This window comes from Cetorhinus maximus, chromosome 2 (genome assembly GCF_964194155.1).
Source record: "Cetorhinus maximus chromosome 2, sCetMax3.hap1.1, whole genome shotgun sequence".
In the NCBI taxonomy this organism is placed as follows: Eukaryota; Metazoa; Chordata; class Chondrichthyes; order Lamniformes; family Cetorhinidae; genus Cetorhinus; species Cetorhinus maximus.
In genome coordinates this window covers 96,964,879-96,988,711 of record NC_135880.1, presented here as the reverse complement: position 1 = coordinate 96,988,711, position 23,833 = coordinate 96,964,879, and the positions used below count along the sequence as shown (strand labels likewise).

General features: G+C 43.2%; 1 protein-coding gene across 2 annotated transcripts in view; it reads right to left on the bottom strand.

The window, feature by feature from the left end:
• pcsk5b (proprotein convertase subtilisin/kexin type 5b) overlaps positions 1–23,833 on the bottom strand; it is a 459,575-nt gene that overhangs the window by 260,008 nt on the left and 175,734 nt on the right. For both annotated transcript variants that reach the window (XM_078567301.1, XM_078567291.1), the window contains exons 11-12: positions 19,118–19,235; positions 10,488–10,676 (exon numbers count right to left, since the gene is read on the bottom strand). In XM_078567301.1, coding sequence (XP_078423427.1) covers positions 10,488–10,676; positions 19,118–19,235 — 307 coding nt within the window. The remainder of the gene's footprint in view (positions 1–10,487; positions 10,677–19,117; positions 19,236–23,833) is intronic.

Sequence of the window (23,833 nt, the reverse complement as noted above, 5' to 3'; positions counted from 1 at the left end):
TCAGCATACAAGAGGGATATTATTTTGCATATGAAAATAATGAGTTTACCTATCTTTTGTGTAAGACATTTAGCATTTAAAAAAAAATCATTCTTGGGATGTGAGCATTGCCAATAAAGCTGGCATATATTGCTAATCGCTAGTTACTAAGATGATTGTCGGCCTTCATGAACTGCAGTGTTTGGTACAACTGACTTGCTTCCTAGGCAATTTTTGAAAGCAGTTAAGACTATGTTGATTTGGGGCTGGAATCATTTGCAGACTGGGTCAGCTAAGGATGATGGATATGCTTCCCTAAAAGACATAAGTGAGGCACTTGGGTTTTGTTACAATAATCCAATAAACTACATGGTCACTCTTACTGATTTCAGGATTTTGTTTTTTTTAAAAATATTGTTAAAAGACAATGGATCTCCAAATTTTCCCGTCCCACCCGTGACGATGCCCACTGGTGTCAGGGCCAAAAAATCCCACCCTGGGAATTCTTGGTGAATTAATTTCAAAACAGAAAGCCAATATAGAAAAACAGGCTTCATGGACTTGGGAAGCATTGTATAACCGGACAAGAACAACAAGACCAAAGAAGGAATTGGAAGAGAAATACAGAATAAACAGACAGCGAGTGAACATGGAAATTAAAACCAGATAATAAAAACAATTAATCACTTGGATTAATTTAAAACTCAGGCAAGGCATTATGCAAATATTTTATCACTTGAGCCAGGCAAGAAATGATGGGAAATACCAGCACACTGTATAAATGCAGGAGCTAGTGATTCCACAAAGGGAGGAGTTGATAGATTTAGGAACAATTCCCTCTGGCAGCTGTTTTCAGCAGCCATAATAGATCTTGTGTACTTTAGCTGAAGAAAACTTAAACTTGTATTTGCAATAGTTTAGAATCAACTTTGTCATTTGCAGGGGTCACACTGATTACACACCCAGGTTGTGCAGCACTGCAAGCTGATGGTTGCACAATAAACTGAGCACTGAGGGTGTGTTAAGAGCTTCCGACCTAGTGAATTAGTACTTGACACGCAAGCAATCTGTGTATGGTGCGCTAATGGAGTGGAATACTTTTAACAAGACTAGTTTCAACACAGTAGTGGGCCTTTGCCTGCTCTGCACCTGCAGATATTAGATAAATTATCCATCGAACAGCTGTTTTCCCTCAGGAATAGCTCCAGCCACTCATCAGCTGGCAAAAGGAACTTGAGAGGAAATCCAGACACACTAAACATGCTAATCAAAACTTTCTGTCCTGTTCCTAGAGACTGATTGCCATGGAAATATTTTCCTTTTGAACAAGTCTGTTTCAGACATTTTAGAACACTATCCTAAACATGTGTTAAACTGCAAAGCATCATTTTAGCTGCTAAAGATACAGTTTTCTATATTCTAATCACTTGTTGACAAAAAAGGTATATTATTTCGCCAGATAATATGAAGCCTCTCTCTAGGACAATGTTAAAAGCAACTCACTGTTAATTTTTACATAACTGTCCAGGTTCATCCTCCAATATCCACACCCGACCTGCCCTCACCCACTCATCCTTGGATGCAACATGTCAGGCCACCTGAAGAGAGTTGGGGGTGCTCCACTGGAGTTGTGCTGCACACATCCTTTCTCTATGCACTGGACTGCAATGGCCACCCATTTGATTCTGTTGCTAACTTGTTTAAGTTTCATTAAACAATTTAAGCAGCCCACTCCTCCAGCCTTACAACCCACGTAGCTCTGTTGCTCCAGATCTGGCCTCTTGTGCATTTCATGCTCACCACCTGCATCAATAGCAGCCGTGCCTTCTAGGCTCCTTGCTCTGGAAACATTGCTCTAAACCCTTCCACTCCTCAACTTGCTTCTTTTAAAAACCTCAGAAAAGCCCACCTCTAACCAGGCTTTTTGATGAGCCATCTTAATGATCACTTCTTGGCTCAGCAACCATTTTATTTTTTTGATTACTCCTCTGTGACATGCCTTGGGGCACTTCTCTACATTGTAGATGTCATATCCCCCAGTGTCACGTGCCAGCGAGTACAGAAATAGAAGGATAAGGCAGATGAACGCATGGCTGGAAAGATGGTGCAGGAGGGAGAGCTTTAGATTCCCGGGACACTGGGACAGGCTCTGGGGTAGATGACACCTGTAAAAGCTGAACGGGTTGCACCTGAACAGAGCTGGGACTGAGTTCCTTGCGGGGCATTTTGCTAGTGCTGTTGGGAGGGCTTTAAACTAACTCGGCAAGGGTATGGGAACCAAGAGAAAATATTAGAGAGAGGAATACCAGAGTCCACAAAATACTGGCAGGGATAGATAGCACTAGTGTAGAGAATAGTAAGTTAATAGGTGAAGTCGGGGTGAGGGAGGAAGTAACACAATCTAAATCACGGATAATATGCATGTTTGTGAATGCGCAAAGTATAGTAAATAAGATTGGGGAGTTACAGGCGCAGATTGCCAGGTGGAAATATGATATTGTGGCAATAACAGAGACCTGGCTCAAGGAAGGGCAGAATTGGGTGTTAAATATTCCCGGGTACAAGATGTTCAGAAAAGAGAGGAAGGGAAGGAAAGGAGGAGAGGTGGTGGTATTGGTTAAGAGAGCATTGCAGTGCTGGAGAAAGAGTATATCCCAGAGTGTTCAAGGACAGATTCAATTTGGCTAGAGCTAAGGAACAAAAAGGGTGCCATCACATTTCTTGGTGTAGTCTATAGACCACCAACTAGTGAGAAGGATATAGAGGAACAAATCTGCAGGGAAATCACAGAGAGATGTGAGCATTATAGAGTAGTAATAATGGGTGACTTTAATTGCCCGAATGTAGACTGGGGCAGTGGTAGTGTAAAGGGCGGAGAGAGGCAAAAGTTCCTAGATTGACTTCAGGAAAATTTTCTACAGCAGTTATACGTCCAATCCAACAAGAAAAGACGCACTGTTGGACCAGGTCCTTGGAAATGAGATGGGCCAAGTAGATCAAGTGTCAGTGGGGGAGCATTTAGGAGACAGTGACCATTGTATTGTACATTTTGGGATGATGATAGAGAAGGAGGATAGGCAATCCAGAGTAAGAATAACAAACTGGACTTTGATGGGGCAAGAACGGAGCTGGGCCAGACAGGCTGGAACAAAAGATTGGTGGGAAAAACTGTAGCTGAACAATGGGCTACCTTCAAAAAAGAATTAGTTCGGGCACAGTCAGAATATATTCTCTATTGAAAGGGAAAGGTAGGGTAAACAAACCCAGAGCTCCCTGGATGAAAAAGGAGATAGAAATTAAGAAGAAGAAGAAAAAGTGTGCTTATGACAGATGTCAGGTAAAAAGTATAACTGAGAACCAAGAGAAATACAGAAGGTTCAGAGGGGAGGTGAAAAAGCATATTAGAGAAGCAAAGAGGGATTATGAGAAAAGACTGGCAGCCAACATAAAGGGGAATCCCAATGTCTTCTATAGGCATATAAATAGTAAAAAGGTGGTAAAGGAGGAGCAGGGCTGATTAGGGGACCTAAAGGGGAATTTACACATGGATGAAGGGGCCATGGCTGAGGTATTAAATGAATTTTGCATCCGTCTTTACCAAGGAGGTAGATACTACCCAGGCCATGGTGACAGACGAGGAAAGTCTGTCACTAGAAGGGTTCAAAATTAATAAGGAGGAAATGTTGAATTGACTGTCAGTACTTAAAGTTTGCAAGGCACCGGGGCCAGATGAGATACATCCAAGGACATTGAAGGAAGTGAGAGCAGAAATTGCAAGGACATTGGCCAAAATTTTTCAGTCTTTCCTAGACCCAGGGGAGGTGCCAGAGGATTGGAGAATTACAAACATTGTGCCCTTGTTCAAAAAAGGTTGCAAGGATAAGCCCAAAAATTACAGGCCAGTCAGTTTAACTTCAGTGGTGGGCAAGATACTGGAAACAATTATTCAGGATGGAATTAGTGGTCACATGGAAAAATATGGGTTGATAAGGAAGACCCAGCATAGATTTCTAAAGGGGAAATCATGTTTCACTAACTTAAGACCATAAGACATAGGAGCAGAAGTAGGCCATTTGGCCCATCAAGTCTGCTCCGCCATTCAATGAGATCATGGCTGATCTGATAATCTTCAACTCCTTTCCTGTCTTTTCCCCATAACATTTGATTCCCTTACTGATTAAAAATCTGTCTATCTCAGCCTTGAATATACTTAACAACCCAGCCTCTCCAGCCCTCTGCAGTAATGAATTCCACAGATTAACTACCCTCAGAGAAGAAATCCCTCATCACTTCTGTCTTAAATGGGTGACCCCTAACTCAGATTATGCCCTCTGGTCCTGGACTCTCCCACAAGCAGAAACAACCTCTCAGCATCTACCCTGTCAAGCCCCCTAAGAATCTTATGTTTCAATAAGGTAGCCTCTCATTCTTCTAAATTCCAATGAGCATAAGCCCAACCTACTCAACCTCTCCTCAAAAGAAAATCCCTCCATGCCCTGTAGCAACCTAGTGAACCTTCTCTGGACTGCCTCCAATGGCAGTACATCTTTCCTTAGATAAGGGGACCTAAATTGTTCACAGTATGCTAGGTGTGGTTTAACTAGTGCCATGTATAGATTTAGCAAGACTTCCCTATTTTTATACTCCATTCCCTTTGAAATAAAGGCCAATATTCCGTTTGCCTTCCCTATTACCCGTTGAACTTGTATGCTAGCTTTTTGGGATTCATGCACAAAGTCCCTCAAATCCCTCTGTGCTGTAGCTTTCTGCAGTCTTTCTCCATTTAAATAATATTCAGCTTCTCTATTCTTCCTGCCAAAGTGCATAACCTCACATTTTCCCACGCTATATTCCATCTGCCAAATTTTTGCCCACTCACTTAACCTGTCTATATCCCTCTGTAGACTCCTTGTGTCATCCTCACCTCTTGCCTTCCCACCGATTTTTGTGTCACCTGCAAGCTTGGTGATAGTATATTCACTTCCCTCATCCAAGTCATTAATATGTATTGTAAATAATTGTGGCCCCAGCACTGATCCCTGTGGCACTCCACTAGTTACAGGTTCCCATCCTGAAAATGCCTCCCTTATCCTAGTTAGGACTCTCTGTCTTCTAATTAGTTAGTCAATCCTCTAGCCATGCTAATATACTACCCCAACACCATGGGCTCTTATCTTATTAAGTAGCGTTATGTGCGGTACCTTATCGAACACTTTTTGGAAATCCAAATATAATACATCAACTGGATCCCCATTATCTATCTTGCTTGTTACCTCTTCAAGGAATTCTAATAAATTTATTAGGCATGATTTCCCCTTCATGAAGCCATGCTGACTCTGCTTGATTATATTATGCATTTCTAAATAGTCTGCCATCACATCCTTTATAATAGACGCCAACATTTTCCCAATGACAGATGTTAAGCTAACTGGTCTATAGTTACTTTTTTGTCTTCCTTCCTTTTGGAATAAGGGTGTTACATTGCCAGTTTCCAATCCCCTAGGACTTTTCCAGAATCTAAGGATTCTTGGAAGATTACTACCAGTGCATCCACTATCTCTGCAGCTACTTCCTTCAATATCCTCAGGTGCAACACATCAGGACAAGGGGACCTATTGGCCTTTAGCCCTATTAGCTTCCCTAGTACTTTTTCTCTAGTGATAGTTATTGTATTTATTTCCTTCACCCCTTTTGCCCCTTGATTATTTAGTGTTTTTGAAATGCTATTAGTGCCTTCTACCGTGAAGACTGATACAACGTATTTATTCAGCTCCTCTGCCATTTCCTGGTTCACTATTATTATTTCCCCAGCCTCATTCTCTAAGGGGTCTATGTTCACTTTGGCCTCTCGCCTTTTATATATTTAAAGAAGCTCTTACTGTCCGTTTTTATATTACTTGCTAGTTTACGCTCAAAGTTTATTTTCTCCTTCTTTATTTTTTTTGGTCATCTGTTGGTTTTTAAACTTTCCCAATCCTCTGGCTTACCACTAATCTTTGCCACAATGTATGTTTTTTCTTTCAATCGCTGGAGTTATTTGAAGAGGTAACAGAAATGGTCGATGAGGGTAATGCTGTTGATGTGGTGTACATGGACTTTGAAAAGGCATTTGATACAGTTCCACACAACAGACTTGTGGGAAAAGTTATTGCTCATGAAATAAAAGCAGCAACTTGGATACAAAATTGGCTGAAAAATAGGAAGCAGAGAGTAATGGTCAATGGATATCTTTCGAGTTGGGGGAAGGTTTGTAATGGAGTTCTCCAGCAGTTGGTATTGGGTCCCTTGTTTTTCCTGATATAAATTAATGACCTAGATCTTGGTGTGCAGGGGACAATTTCAAAATTTGTGGATGATACGAAGCTTGAGAGTGTTGTAAACTGCGAGGAGGATATTGTAGACTTCAAAAGGACATAGACAAGTTGCCCACAAAGAGTGGGTAGATGGGTGGCAGATGAACTTCAGTGTGGAGAAGAGTGAGGTGATGCATTTTTATAGGAAGAACGTGGATAGACAATATAAAATAAGGGGTGAAATTTTTAAGGGGGTGCTGGAGCAAAAAGACCTGAGTGTATATGTGCGTAGATCATTGAAGGTGGCAGGACAGGTGGAGAGAGCAGTTAATAAACCATATAGTATCCTGGGCTTTATTAATAGGGCCGTAGAGTACAATAGCAAGGAGGTTATGCTGAATTTATTTAAGGCATTCATTAGACCTCAATTGGAGTATTGTGTACAGTTCTGGGCACCACATTATAGGAAGGATGTGAACACATTGGAGAGAGTGCAGAAGAGGTTTACAAGAATGGTTTCAGGGATGAGAAACTTCAGTTAGGAAGATAGATTGGAGAAGTTGGGACTGTTCTCCTTGGGGAGGAGAAGACTTAAGGGGAGATTTGATAGAGATGTGCAAAATCATGAGGGGCCTGGACAGAGTAGATAGGGAGAAGCCATTTACACTCGTAAAAGGACCAAGAATGGTGGGCACAGATTTGCAAAAGAAGCAAATGTGATGTGAGAGAAAACTTGTGTGTGCGCGCATGCGTGGAGAGCGAGTGTGTGCGCTCGCGCGCGTGGAGAGCGAGTGTGTGCGCGCGCGCGTGTGGAGAGTGAGTATGTGTGTGAGGGAGAGCGCGCGCGCAAGGGCGGGGAGCTGGGGAGCATGCGCATGAAGGGTATGCTTGCGTGTGAGAGGCGTGTGCGGATGAGGGGAGTGTGCCTGTGTGTGTGTTTGAGTGAGGGGAGTGTGAGAGTGTGTGTGTGTGTATTTGTGGGTGAGGAGAGTGATTGTGTGTGAGGAGGAAGGTTGTGCCCATAAGTCTGGCTCATTCCAAGTCTCAGTTCTCATTCACTCTCACCCACACACACCACCATGCACTCTCACCCTCACCCACTGAGAGAGTGGACGAGTGAGTGAGCAAGCACCCTGAGACTGGGACTGAGCCAGACACACACACTCTTCCCCCTATTACACGCTAATACTCATTTATTTATCACTCATTTTCTTTTTGTTCAGCAAGTTGTTCCTTTTCATACCTCAGTTTTTTTAAATTCACATTTAACGTGCCAAATTTTATCTTTCCGGAATTTGCTCATCAGCCCGAGTAAGAAAAAATTTGAAATGTGCCCCCCCCACCACCTCTGCCATGCGAAAAGGCTGGACCTGTAGTAGATAATTAAAGAGAAAAGGAGTCTCCATGAACATTCTCATCCACAATGATGGGAGACCCCAACATGTCAATGCAAAAGACAAGGCTGAAGCAATTGCAACCATCTTTGTCCAGTAGTCTTGAACGAATGATTGATCTGGCCTTCCTCCTGGGATCTGCACAATCACAGAAACCAGTCTTCAGCTAATTCAATTTGCTGCATGTACTATCAAGAAAGGTCTGACACATTAGATGCAGCAAAGTCTACAGGCCTAACAACATCCTGACAATACTGCTGAAGACTTGCGCTCCAGAACTAGTCTCAGACTAAGCTGCTTCAGCACAACCCTGGCATCTACCTGAAAAAGTTAAAATTGCCCAGTTAGGTCCTGTCCACAAAAAGCAGGACAAATCCAATTGGCCAGTTTCCACCCCATCAGCCCTTTTTTAAAAAAAATTATTTGGGATATGGACATGGCTGATATTTACTGTCCATCCCTATTTTCCCTCGAGAAGGTGGTGGTGAGCCACCTTCTTGAACTGCTTCAATATGTGCCTTGTCGGCACAGCCAGATTGCTGTTAAGATAGAGAATTCCATAATTTTGACTCAGTGACAATGAAGAAGTAGTGATATAGTTCCAAGTCAGTATGGTGTATGACTTGGAGGAGAACTTGCATGAGGGGGTGTTCTCATGTGTCTGCTGCTCTTGTTTTTCAAAGAAGCCTTGGCGAGTTGCTGCGGTGCATCTTCTTGTGCCCTACCCTCAGATACCAGTAAAAGAATGGAAAAAAGCATTGACAGTGCTTTTACAGGCATTTACTCACCAATAACCAGCTCACCGATGCTCAGTTTGGGTTTTTGCCAGGCTCACTTGGCTCCAGATCTCATTACAACCTTGATCCAATACTTAATTCTAGAGGTGAGATGAGAGTAAATGCACTTGACATCAAGTGGCATTTGATCAAATGTGGCCCTAGTAAAATTGAAGTCAACGGGAATTGAGGGAAAAGCTCCACTGGTTGGAATCATGCCTGACACAAAGGAAGGTGGCTGCAGTTACTGGAGGCCAACAATCAGGACATTGCTTCAGCAGTTTCTCAGGGGAGTGTCCTAGCCCAACCATCATCATCATTACCCTTCCCTCCAACATAAGGGCAGAAGTGAGGATACATTGCTGATGATTACATACTGTTCAGTTTCATTTACAGCTCTTCAGATAATGAAGCAGTCTATGCCTGGCAACATTCAGGCTTGCATTGATAAATGACAAGTGGAGATCAGCCAGGCAATGACCATCTTCAATGAAAGGGTCTAAACACATTTTCATGACATTCAGTGGATTACCATTGTTGAATTTCCAAACATCCTGGGTGTCACATTGACCAGAAACTTAGCCAAACCAGCCACATATCTTAGCTACAAGAGCAGGTCAGGGGCTGGGTATTTTGTGATGAATTTATCTCCAGACTATCCAAAACCTATCCCCCATCTAGAAGGCACAAATCAGGAGTGTGATGAATACTCTCCATTTGCCTGGATCAGTGCCTCTCTAAAAATGCCCAAGCACCTCAACAGCCTCCAGGACAAAACAGCCCACTTAACTGCTATTCCCACCCACCTTAATTATTTACTCCCTCCACCACCGGCACATCGTGGTTTCAGTGTGTACCATCTACAAGATTCATTGCAGTAATTTCCAAAGCTTTTTAACGGCACCTCTCATCCCACAAACTATTAGGACACCTACAAAGACATGAACAGCATCACTTCCAAGTTCCCTTCCAAGTCATGCAGCATTGTGACTTGGAAATATACCAGTGTTCCTTTATTGTTGCTGCATCAAAATTCTGGAACTTCCTCACTAACACTCTGGGGTTATCTTCAACACATGGATTGCAGCAGTTAAAAAAGGTAGCTCACCACCACCTTCTCAAGGGCAATTAGGGATGGGTAAAAAATACTGGTCTTGGCAGTGACATCCACAACTTGTAAATTAATAGAAATAAAATAAGCAGCAGCCTCCTTTCTCTGGCAGCAGTTTGATGGCTTTCAGGGTGGTCCTCTTTTTCCCTGTATACCTCACTTCGTATCTGGGGATGGAGGGTCTTCTTCTTACCACTTTAATCAAAGTCCTTTCAGCTGAGAAAGTTATAGTCCTTTCAATGTGTTAATACTATGCAAAATAAAGCATTCAACAATGACTCTGGACGTGCTGGCTATGGGATTTGTTGGAAGTATATCTTTAAAACCATTTGCCTCAAATCAAGGATGTTAAAATCCTCATCCATGCATTTGTCACTTCCAGACTCAAATATTCCAGTGCTCTCCTGGTCACTCTCCCAACCTCCATGAGCATTAGCTCATCAAAACGCCTGTTGCCTGCATCCTATTGACAGCAACTCCTGAATATCCACTGCTACCAATAAAATTCTCATTTTAAATTCCTTCATGGTCTCACCACTCTCTGTCCTCCTCCAATCTAAACCACCTTCATCAACCTCCACTCCACAAAAACAACTGCCCCCAAGAACTCTGCATTCTCTGGCCTCTCATGTATGATCTCGTGTACAACATCCTTCTTCCACGATGACTGTGGACACATGTGGTGAATTTTCATACATTGACGAGTAGAATCAGATCCTTTACCAGAAGCCAATAAAAGAGATAAAATAGTGTTAATCATTTTTAAAAGAATAATGACCCTGCTATATTCTCCTGAAACGTTCCATGTTTCTTGTGAATGCAGGATTAACTCAACTCAGTGAATTCATTTCCTTAATAGCAATTACTTATCAGAACATGGCATTGGCCTACAAGTCATGAATTAAACCTGGATGATAGAGTTAAGTGCAAATACCTGTTAGATAGGAGCTGGGACTTTGTTCCGGATGGGGAGGTCAGGTATATTGCCAGGTCACCTCGGCGAGGGTGTGCAATGGTGACTCGTACAACAACGTGCTCCAGATAAATCACACGGTGGTTTCCGTTGTCTAAACAGCCAGTGGCTTTGTAGACTGCTCTCACGTGATGCTCAGGACGAATTGTTCTGCAGCAAGAAAGTCAATTAGATTAGAGACATATTACATAAGGTGGATACTTTAGCGTGGGCTGGCAGTCTTTTAGAGATGAAGCCAGTTGTAAGGCTGGGTTTTCCAGCCCCGTTGTGGTTGGACACGCTGTGGGAGATTCAGTGACCCAGCTAAAAAAGTCCACTGATCTGGGCTGCCGGCGGGGCCGGAAAATCCTCCCCATAGCCTGACTAAAGTGAGGCAAAAATGGTAGCAAGTGTCTTTGACAAAAAGGCTGTTCACACAAACATTTTATTCCAAGCTACGCTGAAAATGCTATTCACTTCAGGAAATGTCCACTTGTTGCCAATTTTTTTTTTTTGAAAAAGCCAATGAACAAAAATTATTCAATGAAATTTGTGACTTGGAAATGTTTACTGATTTTCTATTAACTGTCCCACAAGATTTTGCATTCAAATCAGTTCCAATGTCCTTTGTCAAAACAACTGAACCACCCCAAAATATTGCTGAAAAAAGAGGCAAGTTGCCAAAGCTTTTTGTCATGCACTCATCAGGACAAATGCCAAATTTCAAACAATCACAACAATCTATACTACAGGGAAAATCTTTGGCCAGATATAGTTCATCAATTCCAATATTCAATTTGCTAAGATAAATTCATTTTAATCATTTAATCTGCCCATTAAAGGATTCAAGAGTGAATAATTTCCACACTTGGTGGTAACTGAATTATGGGTACATAGGACTAAATTTTCATCTGGGTTTGGGAAAAAATGACCTGCGCACTTTTGTGGCTTGCAAAATGCACACCCGACATGTGTGAAACTTTGCAAGGGATTTTTGTCTTTTCATACAGGGGTCGGGTTCACGGTTCGATTTGCGAGCCATGTTGGAATGCGTGAGGGCTGTGCATGTGGAGATGGGCCAGTTTAGAAGGCCCATCTCAGTTCTCTGATACAGCAGCCCAGCTCCGAACATTATTTAAAAGTCCCCTAAACCTCATCTCTCAAGCCCCCACCCACCCCACGCTACCACACATTCCCCTATGCCACCTCTATGTGCCCCCATGTATCATCCAACAATTCAGGAAAGCCCTTAATTCAAGGCCACTATCATTCTTTTTTTATTCATTCACAGGATGAGGGCCTCACTTGCTGGGCCAGCATTTATTGCCCATCCCTAGCTGCCCTTGAGAAGGTGATGGTGAGCTGCCCTCTTGAACCGCTGCATTCCATGTGGTGTAGGTACACCCACAGTGCTGTTAAGAAGGGAGTTCTAGGATTTTGACCCAGCGACAGCGAAGGAACGGTGATATATTTACAAGTCAGGTTGGTGAGTGGCTTGGAGGGGAGCTTCCAGGTGGTGGTGTTCCTATGTGTCTGCTGCCCTTGTCCTTCTAGATGGCAGTGGTCGTGGGTTTGGAAGGTGCTGATGAAGGAGCCTTGGTGAATTTCTGCAGTGCATCTTGTACATAGTGCACACTACTCCTACTGTGCGTTGATGGTGGAGGGAATAAATGTTTGTGGATGTGGTGCCAATCAAGTGGGCTGCTTTGTCCTGGATGGTGTCAAGCTTCTTGGGTGTTGTGGGAGCTGCACTCATCCAGGCAAGTGGGGAGTATTCCATCATACTCCTGACTTGTGTCTTGTAGATGGTGGGCAGACTTTGGGGAGTCAGGAGTTGAGTTACTCATCTCATGATTCCTAGCCTCTGACCTGAAACTGGACAGACCATCCGGCATCGACCTAGGCACTGGTAACGACAATGGCAATCTCAGCTCTGTCGACCCTGCAAACTTCTTCTTACTAACATCAGGGGGCTACTAGGGATGGGCAATAAATGCTGGCCCAGCCAGCAAAGCCCTCATCCCGTGAATGAATTAAAAATTCCCCGCTTGTCCCACCTCGTTAATTATACATTCACGGGGAACACGTCTGATTGCTGGTGGGTGGGCTCGGATTTGCCTGTCAAGCCACGACCTCAGTGCTTCCTTGCTCCGGTCGCCATGTTTAAAGCGCACCAGAGCGCATCCCTACTTCATGTCTTCAGGCCAGGGCTGCTCCTGGCGGAAGATGGCTGAGAAAGCAAAGACGACGGCAACTTTCAAATTTAGTTACGCCTCTCCAGGCCTGCTGGATGGAGTGGAAGGTCACCACAATGTCCTCTGCCCCTGCTCTGGCCACAGGAGACCTACCAGAGTCACCAATCTGGCTTGGGAGGTGGTGGCATTAGCGGTCAGTGCCACCGGAGCACAGAGGAGGTCAACCATCCAGTGCAGGAAGATGGTAAATGCTCTAATCCATTCCGCCAGGGTAAGTCAACAGCCTCATCATTCTCAACTCTCACACATCAGACATCCACAGGAATCTCACACCTCAAGGGACAACACTGCTAACACTCACACACACCCTCACACCTTCATCAGATTCATATGCTCTTGAGCTCAAGTCCTCACCCCACCCATGGCTCCGCTCACCACACAAACATTCCACATAGTGCCATGTGTCCTGCTCACACTCTCTTTCTCTATCTGTTTTAATGCAGGAGAGGCTGGCTCACAATAGCAGGGAGAGGTCCCAGATGGTGGGGTGGAGTGGCCCACATTAGACACCTCACTCACTTTGAGGAGTGTGCCATTGTGCTGACTGGTGAGGATGTGGGCATTGCCTGCAGCAATGGTGAGGTCAAAGGCAAACACCTTGTGAGGATGCTGCACTACATCATCCCTCTCTCAATGCAACTATGAGTGCTCTCTCTCCTGCTTTTGACTGTTGCCATAATTTACAGCCTTCCGGACTGAATATTGAGTTCAACAATTTTAGATCATGAACTCTCTCCTCAATCCCCGCCCCCTTTCCGATCCCCCCCCCCACCCTTTTCCAATAATTTATATAGATTTTTCTTTTCCCACCTATTTCCATTATTTTTAAATGTATTTCCATCCATTGTTTTATCTCTACCTTTTAGCCTATTTCAATCCCTTCCCTTCACCCTACCTCATCCCCACTAGGGCTATCTGTACCTTGCTTGTCCTGCTTTCTACCCTTAATTAGCACATTCCTTAGATAATATCACCACCTTCAACACCTCTCTGTCCTTTTTTCTATGACATCTTTTGGCTATCTCCACCTATCACTAGCCCTCTATCCAGCTTTACTTGTTCCCCTTAAACCAGCTTATATTTCACCTCTCTTCTATTTTTATTTAGTTCTGTTGAAGAGTCATACGGACTCGAAATGTTAACTGTGTTCCTCTCCGCAGATGCTGCCAGACCTGCTGAGTTTTTCCAGATGTTTTTATTTTTATTTTTGTTACTAATCATCTCTACTTTGGTTCACAGGGAGCTCTGCCGAGCGATCAACATCCTCACCTCCAGCCAAAAGGACCTCCTTCTCCACTGAAGAGCTAGAAACAAGTAGCCTGAAGACCCTTCACAGCTCTTACCCACATCCACCACCAGTGCAGAGAGACACACCTCGATGGGACCTAGATCTAGAGCAGAATTAGGTTCACAATCTGGTGGTCACCGCACGGAGAAGAGGTGTTTAAGAGGTCCGAGTCAGATGATGAGACTCTAGATTTGGCCTCCCAACTCATCCTAGAGAGTCAGCAGAAGGCGTGGGAGCATCATGCTGAGCTGTTGGAAGCCGTCAGCAGAGTGGCACGCGAGTTGGAAGAGCGCGTCCGCCTGCTCCCTGATGAAGTGGTGCCCACATTTGCATGTATGAAGGCCTCATGGGGAGGATAGCAGATGCCATAGAGACCCATGTCCAGTAGAACGCAGAGATGCGCGCAGACCTGCACTCTATCGTGGTAGCCATGGGTGAGTTTATGCAATGGCAATGAGGGGGGGAAACGGGGCACCTCGACGTCTCTCCAAGTGCTCATCCCCCTCAAGGAGTCAGGCGGGGGCCCTCAGGCACCCAAAAGGAGGAGGAGCTGCAGCTGGACAACCCTGGGTCATCCACCGAGGAATCTCAGAGGCTGTCCTCTCCCTCCAAGTCTCCTTTGCCTGTGACTCCCTCAACTTCGGTCTCTGTCACTGCAGAGGGAACAGCCAGCCCACAGGAGGACAGCCAAAGCAAGCTGGGGCCCTCAAGGCCTTGGCTCACCAGAGGACGCACGCCAAAGTCATCAGAGGCAACAGGGCCAACCACTGAACAAGCTGTCCTCACCCCTCCTGCGGATGTCAGGGCAGCACCTAGAAGTGGTTGGTCTAGAAAAATTAAGAATTTCTGATCACGTGGTTGCATGGGTTTTTGCCACACTATAATCTGAAAATATATTCACTTTCACTGAATAATGTGTAATGCTGTCTTTCAGCTTCATTTACAGGCTTCACGAGTCCTCCCCATGCTTACCCCAGCCACTAGCACTTCAGCTGTACACAGCTGGACCACAAGTGATTCTGGAGAAAGAAGTGTGTATGTGTGCGTCTATATGTGTGTGGGGCAGGGCCTTTCGGAGCCTTGTGCATGCACTCTCCCATGCACACGGAGCCTTCCTCCATCACACTCATCTCAATGTCCTGATCATTTTCAATGCTGCCTGCTGGGGTTCTCTTTCATGTTGTCCATCTGAGCTGACCTGCATCTCCGCCCATCAACTGATCACACTCCCATGCAGCACCTGCGGCCGTCCAACACGAGGCTCCGTTCACTTTCAATTTCAACAGCCACGGTAGTCATTAAGTTTCTTCTCAGCACTCCCATCCTTTCCCCTCCCCAAGTCAACCATGTCCTTTCCCCATCATTGTCGACCCCCTTGGCATCACCTTCCATCTCCCCACTGTCACCTACCAACCTGGACCATGTTCTTTCCAGGATGTCCAGTGAACCTGCACATTCCCTAACTTCCTGGAAATCCCACCCACATCGACCTCCCCAACCTCCTCGTTCTCACCCCCCAGGGTCCACGTCGGCCGAGTCTCCACCAACCGCCCTTGCCGTCCCTCCTGCCGCTACCGTTGCATTCTCACTCTCCCACCCTTCCACCTCACTCTTCCCCCTCACATACTCCCTCCCCCTCTAGACTGACTTCCCTCACACCTTCCTCCCTTCCTTACACCCACCTCCCCAGTTGCCACATTCTTCCCGACTACACCCTCCTCCCTCCCTGTACTCCCTCCCATGCCCCACCCCCTCTCAACCTCACTCCCAGACACTATCATTTCCCCCATCCCAAACCCCTGCCCTGCCACCCCCACCCTGTACACTTTCCTCTTCCAGTCAAACTTAGACCTTCCTCTCCCACCTCACCGATCATCCGTAGCAGCCCGTGGCCAAGACTGTGATATGCCGAAGCAGGCCCCAAGCATCAACGGAGACCTCCCACCTTCCATGAGCTGCTTCATGGCAGAGCCATGTCCATAAGAATTCACCCAGCATGCAATGTCTGTGTTCCTCCAGGGTCCGGTAGCTGTCGGGCTTCAGCATCTTCTGCTCCTCTGATGTCCACAATGTGTGCAAGGCCCTAACACTAAGTCCCAACTTCTGCACATCACATTTGCCCAGACATAATCTGGGCCAGCCTGTTTTCCCGTCGATGTGGGTGGTTAATTTGATGTGGAGGATGTGATTCTGGCAAGTACGCAAGACGATGAGATGCAAATGCATTGAAATTAGGTTCCGGGCGTTGGACGGTGGGCGTAGCGGAGGATCGCAAGCCGGTTTCACAACAGCATACAACCAACTCTGGGTCTTCTCGCCATATTGTTCGCTCACACCCGCCATGATGCCCGACATCAGTGGGGGCTTGATGGGGGCGGGGGGGGTGAGGATTGTGCGAACTCCAGCCATAGTCTGTTATTATAGGCTTGTAAAGTTTCAATAGTTGGATCAATAAGACATCTTGCTGATTTGAAGCTTCTGAAACTCAGCTAAGCATTCATAAAGAAAAGGCTCTTGTAACAAAAGCTTCCAGCTCCACTGACAGGATAGCTAGCCATTTCCATTTCAAAGCAGAGTGCCTGTCAATTAATGGCAGGGGAAGAAGATGCAGATCATTTTTCTGCTTTGAGAAGCCTTTATATAAAAAAAGCAGAGAAACCTGACAGTCCAATTAACTCAGGGCACAAAAACGTGACTGCAGAGGACAGTTAAAAAAATACATTATGGTATTTTCTCCATTGAAAAAGTACTGGAATAATGTGAATAATTACACAATATTGGTCCATATTTGGGGTCAACTTATCTTTTCAGAACAAATCCCTATCTTGAATTACTTCATTAAAAACACATCTACATTATGAAACAGCATCTAATTGTGAAATGTCAGGATGTCAAAACATTTCACACTGACCTTTCAGAATGTTCCTGTCTCCTCAGCAGGCTTTCCATTTTCTTCACAAACTCGCAAACCTGGCACGCTTTAATGGGCTTCCAAATCTCCAAACCACCAGATGAAAATGGTGTACGAGAAGAAATAAGATTTTTGTCTACCATTTAAAATGGGGAACTTGGCCTCAGTGGGGGCAGGTGTGCGTTTTGCACACTAGGCATGGGGTTGGAATGTGGAGGAAAATCCGATTTCTTCCAAAATAATCCAAGTGTGGACATTCACACCCAGAAACCTCCGCACCCAGACAAAAATTTGGCACATAAATGTAGTTATTTTGTTACTTTTTTCTTTCATAGGATGCAAGATAACCAAAATGAAATGGAAGATATGTTTTTTAAACCTTTAATAAATCTTATTTTTAATAATAATCTCTTTACGCAGATAATTTTACACACAGTCCTGTAAATATATTTCCAAAAGTATGAAGTGACAGAAATACATTTGCACATGCTGAAAAATTAAAGGCATTTCACAAATTCATTTCCAAGGGGGAAGAGAAGGGCAAGAGATGATGTAATAAAGCTTTTTAAAACTACAAAGGGCTTTGATAGTCTTTCCATATACGGTCTATTTCTCTGGTTGGGGAGTCAATGACGAGAAGTCAACAATTTCAAATAGTTACTAAATACGAGGAAGGAAGTTAGGAGACTTATCTTTATGCAATGGGTTGTTAGAGCAGGGAATGCTTTGCCAAAAGGGGTAATTAAAACAGAGAATGCTGCATCTTTTAAACCAAAATTGGATGTGTATTTGAAGTGAAAAGAGGTTTAATTTTGAATTTCTCTAGCACAGGCACAGCAGACCTACTGGCCTACCTCTAGGAATTACACGAAAGCATGGCTTCCTGGGATTCATTAAAGAATAGCTCTCAGGCCAACTTCAAGTTAAGGTCTCTGTTGTTTATTTTGGTGCTGCCCTGGAATGCAAGAGAATGCATCCTATTGATGGTTTCACTTGGCTCAGCAGGTGGCAGACCTGGCATCAAATATGCGTGCCATTAAAATTGTTAAGAACTCCATTTATGTTATTTTGTTATAAAATAAAACACTTTGAAAAGTAGATTTCCAGATATTTCTTGTCCCTTTATGACTCGACATTCAATAATGATTTTTGTTGCTATTCTCTGAACTCTGGTCATCAGTCCCCTTTGGAAAGTAAGGCACCTGAAATTGAACGCGTATTTTATGCGCAACCGTGACTAGTTTATGTTTTCTAATGTAATTTCAAGTCTGACTCTTCCATCACCCAAGAAGCCCACTTTCAATCCAGTAGTCTGGGTGGATCCAGGTGTCAAAAAGGGTTAAAAAGACAGCTTTCTAGCTCATTGCAGCAAGTTCCCATCACCCAGCTCTTACTACATTGAATGGTCAATAAGTTAGGGGGGGGGGGGTGAAAGAGGGGCAAATGAGGAAAGAGGACAAATTGTTGGGGGTGGGGGGGAAGGGGGCGTGGCTGTTCTATTATTTTCCCGAGAGAAAATCTAAAATGGGTGTGGTAAACAAATTTTAGAAATCAGTGCAAGTGTTTAGTATATTGAATGACTGTAATCTCATCAGCAGCAAAGTGGCAAGGCCAACACCTAAATGTCCGATGAGGATATTTAAAAATGTTCTATAAAATCATTCCCTCAATAGAACTTTTTAAAAAAGTGTCCCAGCCACTCTCATAAATTATTCCTTTTTGTCCAATCACAGAATCTTTTGATTTCAAGCCTATTTACTAACCAGCATCATTCTTCATGCACAGTCTGTACTTATTCAATTTCAAAATTATAGAATATTTTTAAATGTCTACTAATATTTTAATTCAGTCTAAATGGGTCTGGTTGGTTTACATAACTCAATTTCAACAGATAAAAAAACAATTTAATATTAACAACCCAGCAGGGTCAAAACGAATTTATGTAATTAGCCATGATTTTCTTTCTTTCATATTACACTTCTAAAAGTGCACTAAACATGTTATTGCAAAAGGAAACTTAAGTTAAAAGCATGAAATGAAGATATCACAAGAAAATAAAGCAAAATAGTTACTTAAATTAGGTTACTGCAGCAAAAGAGTTTTGAAATGCACTGCCCAATCATGTTTCGCATATTTTTTGTTTGCACATATTTGGTACCTGCTTTGTTTGTCTGGGTTCTCTGCACAGATGTGCTGGGGCGGGACTGATTTCCAACGCTCTGCTTCTTTTACCATAGCTTCTGCATCCATTAATCCAAATCCATACAAGTGGCTCACTGTTAACATGGAAATTCAGTCAGTAACTCCCTCAAATTAAACTGTTTTGAACCAGAGAAAACGCAGCTCTCCTCACTTCACCCGACCATGGTTAATTGCATACCACTGGTGCATGTCCACCACTACTTTATTCCAGTTCTTCCTCTCCTAGACAGTGCAAATGCATAACTATTAGAATGGCTCCCTTGCCGGCAACTGTGGGTAAATCATATTCACCCTTGGTTTTAATTGTAGTAATAAACCATCCTTTCAAGATTGATTTTCCAGGTTGCCCACCTGCATCACCACTTAGCTACAACTTAATTCCAATGTTATTAAAAAGACAGTTCAAATTATATCCAACTTAATCAGACATCAGTACTTCTGGTCACTGAATCTGAAGGAGTAAATTTACCCTTTATCGAATGATCACAGTAAATAGTGAACAGCACGCGTGTGGGAAAACAACAAATAACAACCTATGGCTACGGGCAAGTGGAATTCACATCTCCTCAGCAAGACTGTTGGGGGTTCAAGTGGTCTGAAGTTGGGAGTTGCCCTTGGTCTCTTTCTTGCATGGCGAGCAAGTGCTGGCAATATTGCACAACATCAGTACACAAGATCGATTTCTCATTCCACCCCTTCAACCACCAAACAGGTTTCATTAGTTTATGCAGTATACTGTATTCCAATATAACCAATGGAAAAAAAAAATGAAAAATTTGAGACACTAGTTGATTTTGAGTTTTCAAAACTGTACTCTATCAACTCAGAAGCCTTGAACAGGATGAGTGTTGATCCTTCATATCCAAAAGCTTTACTCTCACAGCACATGCAGCAAGCATCTGTTACCCATCTTAGAATGTGCAGTTGATGTTTCTGTTTTCAGCTTGTCAAATCTACACTTTCCACCATGAATCTAAGAGGAAGCCATTCCTCAATCTTGATTCTCTCATTATAACTGCTATATTCCTCAAACTAAACCAGATGGACTCCCAACTTTTACCACATAGCTCACACAGGCAGTTTCATTGAAAAGTATTCAAAATTAGACTGAGGCTTATTAAAAGTTCATGCACTTTGGACAACCTTGCAGCCCGATTCCAAATTGCAATTATAATATTTAATTTATTCATTTTACATTGACATTTCATTAACTATGGCAGTTTTCAGGTAAAGCCTAGTTCTTCCATGAGGGTATTAGTTCACTCTATTCTTAAACGTAGTTAGTTTTTTGTTTAAAATAGAGGAATGGATAAGAGAATATAGAGAAGCTTGACTGATCTACTAGCAGAGTCCTTCAATTAACAGAAAGTGAGAGCACTTTAAACATGGAAATACTCTACAAATGATCTTGGCCCATTTTCAAAAAAATCTGCTAACTTAAAATACTCATCATTTCAAGGTTCCACTCATAGAACTCATTGATAGTCCATTTGCTAGAAGTGCTCAAGTAGCATCTTAACAAAGGGATCTTTTAGGAACCTGCTTCCTGCCATGGCTGTTCATGTTCTGCAGGTTCACTTAGTGATATCCCAAGGTCTGCCAAAAGGACCTCGCTACAGCATAATATTATTTATTATATTTCTATATGTAATGTGTTTTTGTAATGATGCAATATTAAATTTCTTTTGAAACATATTCAAGTGGGGGAAGGCATGGGAAGCAACAACTTGCATATATTTGACATCTAGGGGATCAATTCTCAGTTACACCTTCTTGGTGAATTCACTGGTTCTCTGATTAAGTACTTTAGGCTGGATTTTCCCAACCCAGTGGAGGTGGAATGGCAAAAAGGGAATGCTCTCCGGTGCATTCCAATCTCTGGGAGAAATTTCCTGGGGTGTGAAGGTAAGAAAATCGGCAGGCCAGCTCCAATGAGGCGGGCACTCACAATTATGCTACTTAAGAGCCCAATTAGGGGCCATTTACTAATGGTAACAGGAACTTCCCACTGCCAGAGCATCCCCAGCTCTCTAGAAGCAGCCCCCAGTGGCAGTCTGCACAATGGTACCTCACAGCTGTGCTTTTAACAATTTTAGCAATCTTTAGAGGCACCTCCATCTTGGCCTCCCAATTATTTGGGCAGCACCACATGTCCTGGTAGGGCTGCTTGCTGCCCACAACCTTGGGTGCGCTGATTGGCCTTCCCAGCTGCACAACACACCCGCCATCTATAATTGGACAGGGCTCCTGCAAGTGACCTGTTAATTGGCTGGCTCTGGCAGAACAGGCAGGAGGAAGGGCCTCAGACACTATCTAGGTTAGGACCTGCATATGAACTCAATGCCTGGTGGAAAACTCTGTCCTTTATCTCTTTTGATTCTTTTACACCATGCTCAGTTCCCATGATAAATCAAAAAATATCTCATTTAATTTTTTGCAGTAATCAGAATTAGAAAATTATGCTTAATTAGAATATTGATTAAAGCCATTGCAGGTTATTAAAAATTACATTCTTGCTGCTACTTTCAGCACACACTCCAGAGGTGAAATGGAATGAACAGACTTTCATCTACTGAAGGCTTTTAAATACTGTGCAGATGTGGAAGCAATTTGATAAATAAACCATTATGAGATGAGTTTATTTTCTCCAATCGGGTTAAATGCTGTAGTACTACAATTATCCTTAGCACTCCTGGATTAGAGAACAAAAAAATCCAAAGATTCCACTCCCAATTGGCATCCAACAAACCCTGCTAGAAAATTCCAGCACAGACATCTTGAAGGAATAAGATAAACTTCAACCATATCCTGCACAGTTGAATAAACTACCAACAGTAAAATTCTAGGCAAAAGCATGAAGAATTGCCATTAGGATGAGATGCAAAACAACTGTTAAGAAGCCAGTGACGATATCTCAGTGAGAAACTTGGCATGGTACTTTGGTGGGCGGCAGAGTACATGAAATGAGGGGAATGCTAACACTTCTGGAACAATTCACTAGTATGATTCAAATCTCCAAGAGGAAGTAAAGAAGAAAATTTAGGGCTAAAAATCCAATGGCTCAAGCGCAATAATTGTAATCAACACGTGTACTGCTTAAAGGAGGTCCCAGTATGATAGAGATTTTAAAATACGACTGTTACTATTGACTTGGGTATTGTATCGTTGAGTACATTCCTTTGGATGCAGAAAAAGGAACTTCAGTGCTTAAAGAGTTAACAAAAAAAATTCTTTTCCCAATTTAAAAAGCTTAGACAAGTCAATTGAAAACTTTAGCAAATTAGTAATTAAAATGCAAATGTCAAGATTAATAATATACCAGCAACAGCATTTATTGTAAATCATACATGGCATGCCTGAAGTATTTTTCTTACATGAAACACCATCAGTCGAGACAAAACATATCACGTCAGGAACTATGGTTGCCATGGGGAAGACTTCCCAGACAGCTGATGTTCGGCTGTCTGAAAGAAATAAACTTCAAAAGGTCCCACATGCAAGGGTTTGGCTTCCAGCTGGACATACGCACAAACAGGCCTTCATTTTCAGAAAAGAAAATAACTACTTAGTAGGAAATTTCAAAGCTATCAGGAGACCAAGGCCGTTCCTTACAGCTGTACTGTTTGGGTCTGACATCATTCCCTCTATTTCAGGAAACACCAGCTATAACACCATTCTGCCTCACAGATCAAAACAATATAGCAGCAGCTTGTAAACTGGAAGTATGGGGCCAGTTCTGACATCCATACCCTTGCATCACAAATGAACCCATTTACATAGGAACCACGGCATGAAGCAGCAGTGTTGACACATTCAAGAGTAATGCAAGGATAAAAGTGTGCCTGCTACTTTTATGCTGCCGATATAAGACACTGTCAGAGCAATGCTTATCAGATGAGTTTGGCTCACACAATGCATCAGTCTAATTCCTTGAAGCAGTGGAATGATGCAATTCAATGTTATTGGACACAAATAAGACAACAAATTGTATTTATATAGCTCTTTTAATGTAGTAAAACCTCCCAAGGTGCTTCTCAAGAGTGTTATGAAATAAAATTTGACACTGAGCCATAGAAATATTAGGACAGATGGCCAAAAGCTTGGTCAAAGGAGGAGGCATTAAGGAGTGTCATAAAGGAGTAAAGAAAGACAGGCAGGCAGGGGAGAATAGTCAATTCTTGAGGTAATAAAGGCATGATTGAGCAGCAGATGATCTGAGGTAGGCATGCAGTCAGACAATGGTATGGAGATAAAAATAGGCAGTCTTAACGATGATGCGATTACGTGTGCAGAGGCTCATCTTGGGGTCAAATTGACACCAAGATTGTGAATAGTCTAATTCAAACTCAGACAGTTGACAGGGAGAGAAATGGAGTTGGTGGCTAGGAAACAGAGTTTATGTTGCGGGACCAAAGACATGACTTTATATTCAGCCTGCTTGTCTGACATCCAGTACTGGTTAAGCAGAAATTTCCCTCATTTAAACACTGGTAAGACTGAGGGTCTTCAGTACTGGGTGTCAGGCACGCAGGCTAAATATAAAGACGGTGGAGGGCTTGAGAGAGGTAGCGGTGAGGGAGAGCTGTATGTCATTGATGTACCTGTGGAAAGTGATGCTGTGTTTTTGGATGATGTCGCTGAAGGATAGCATGTAGGTAAGAAATAGGAGGGA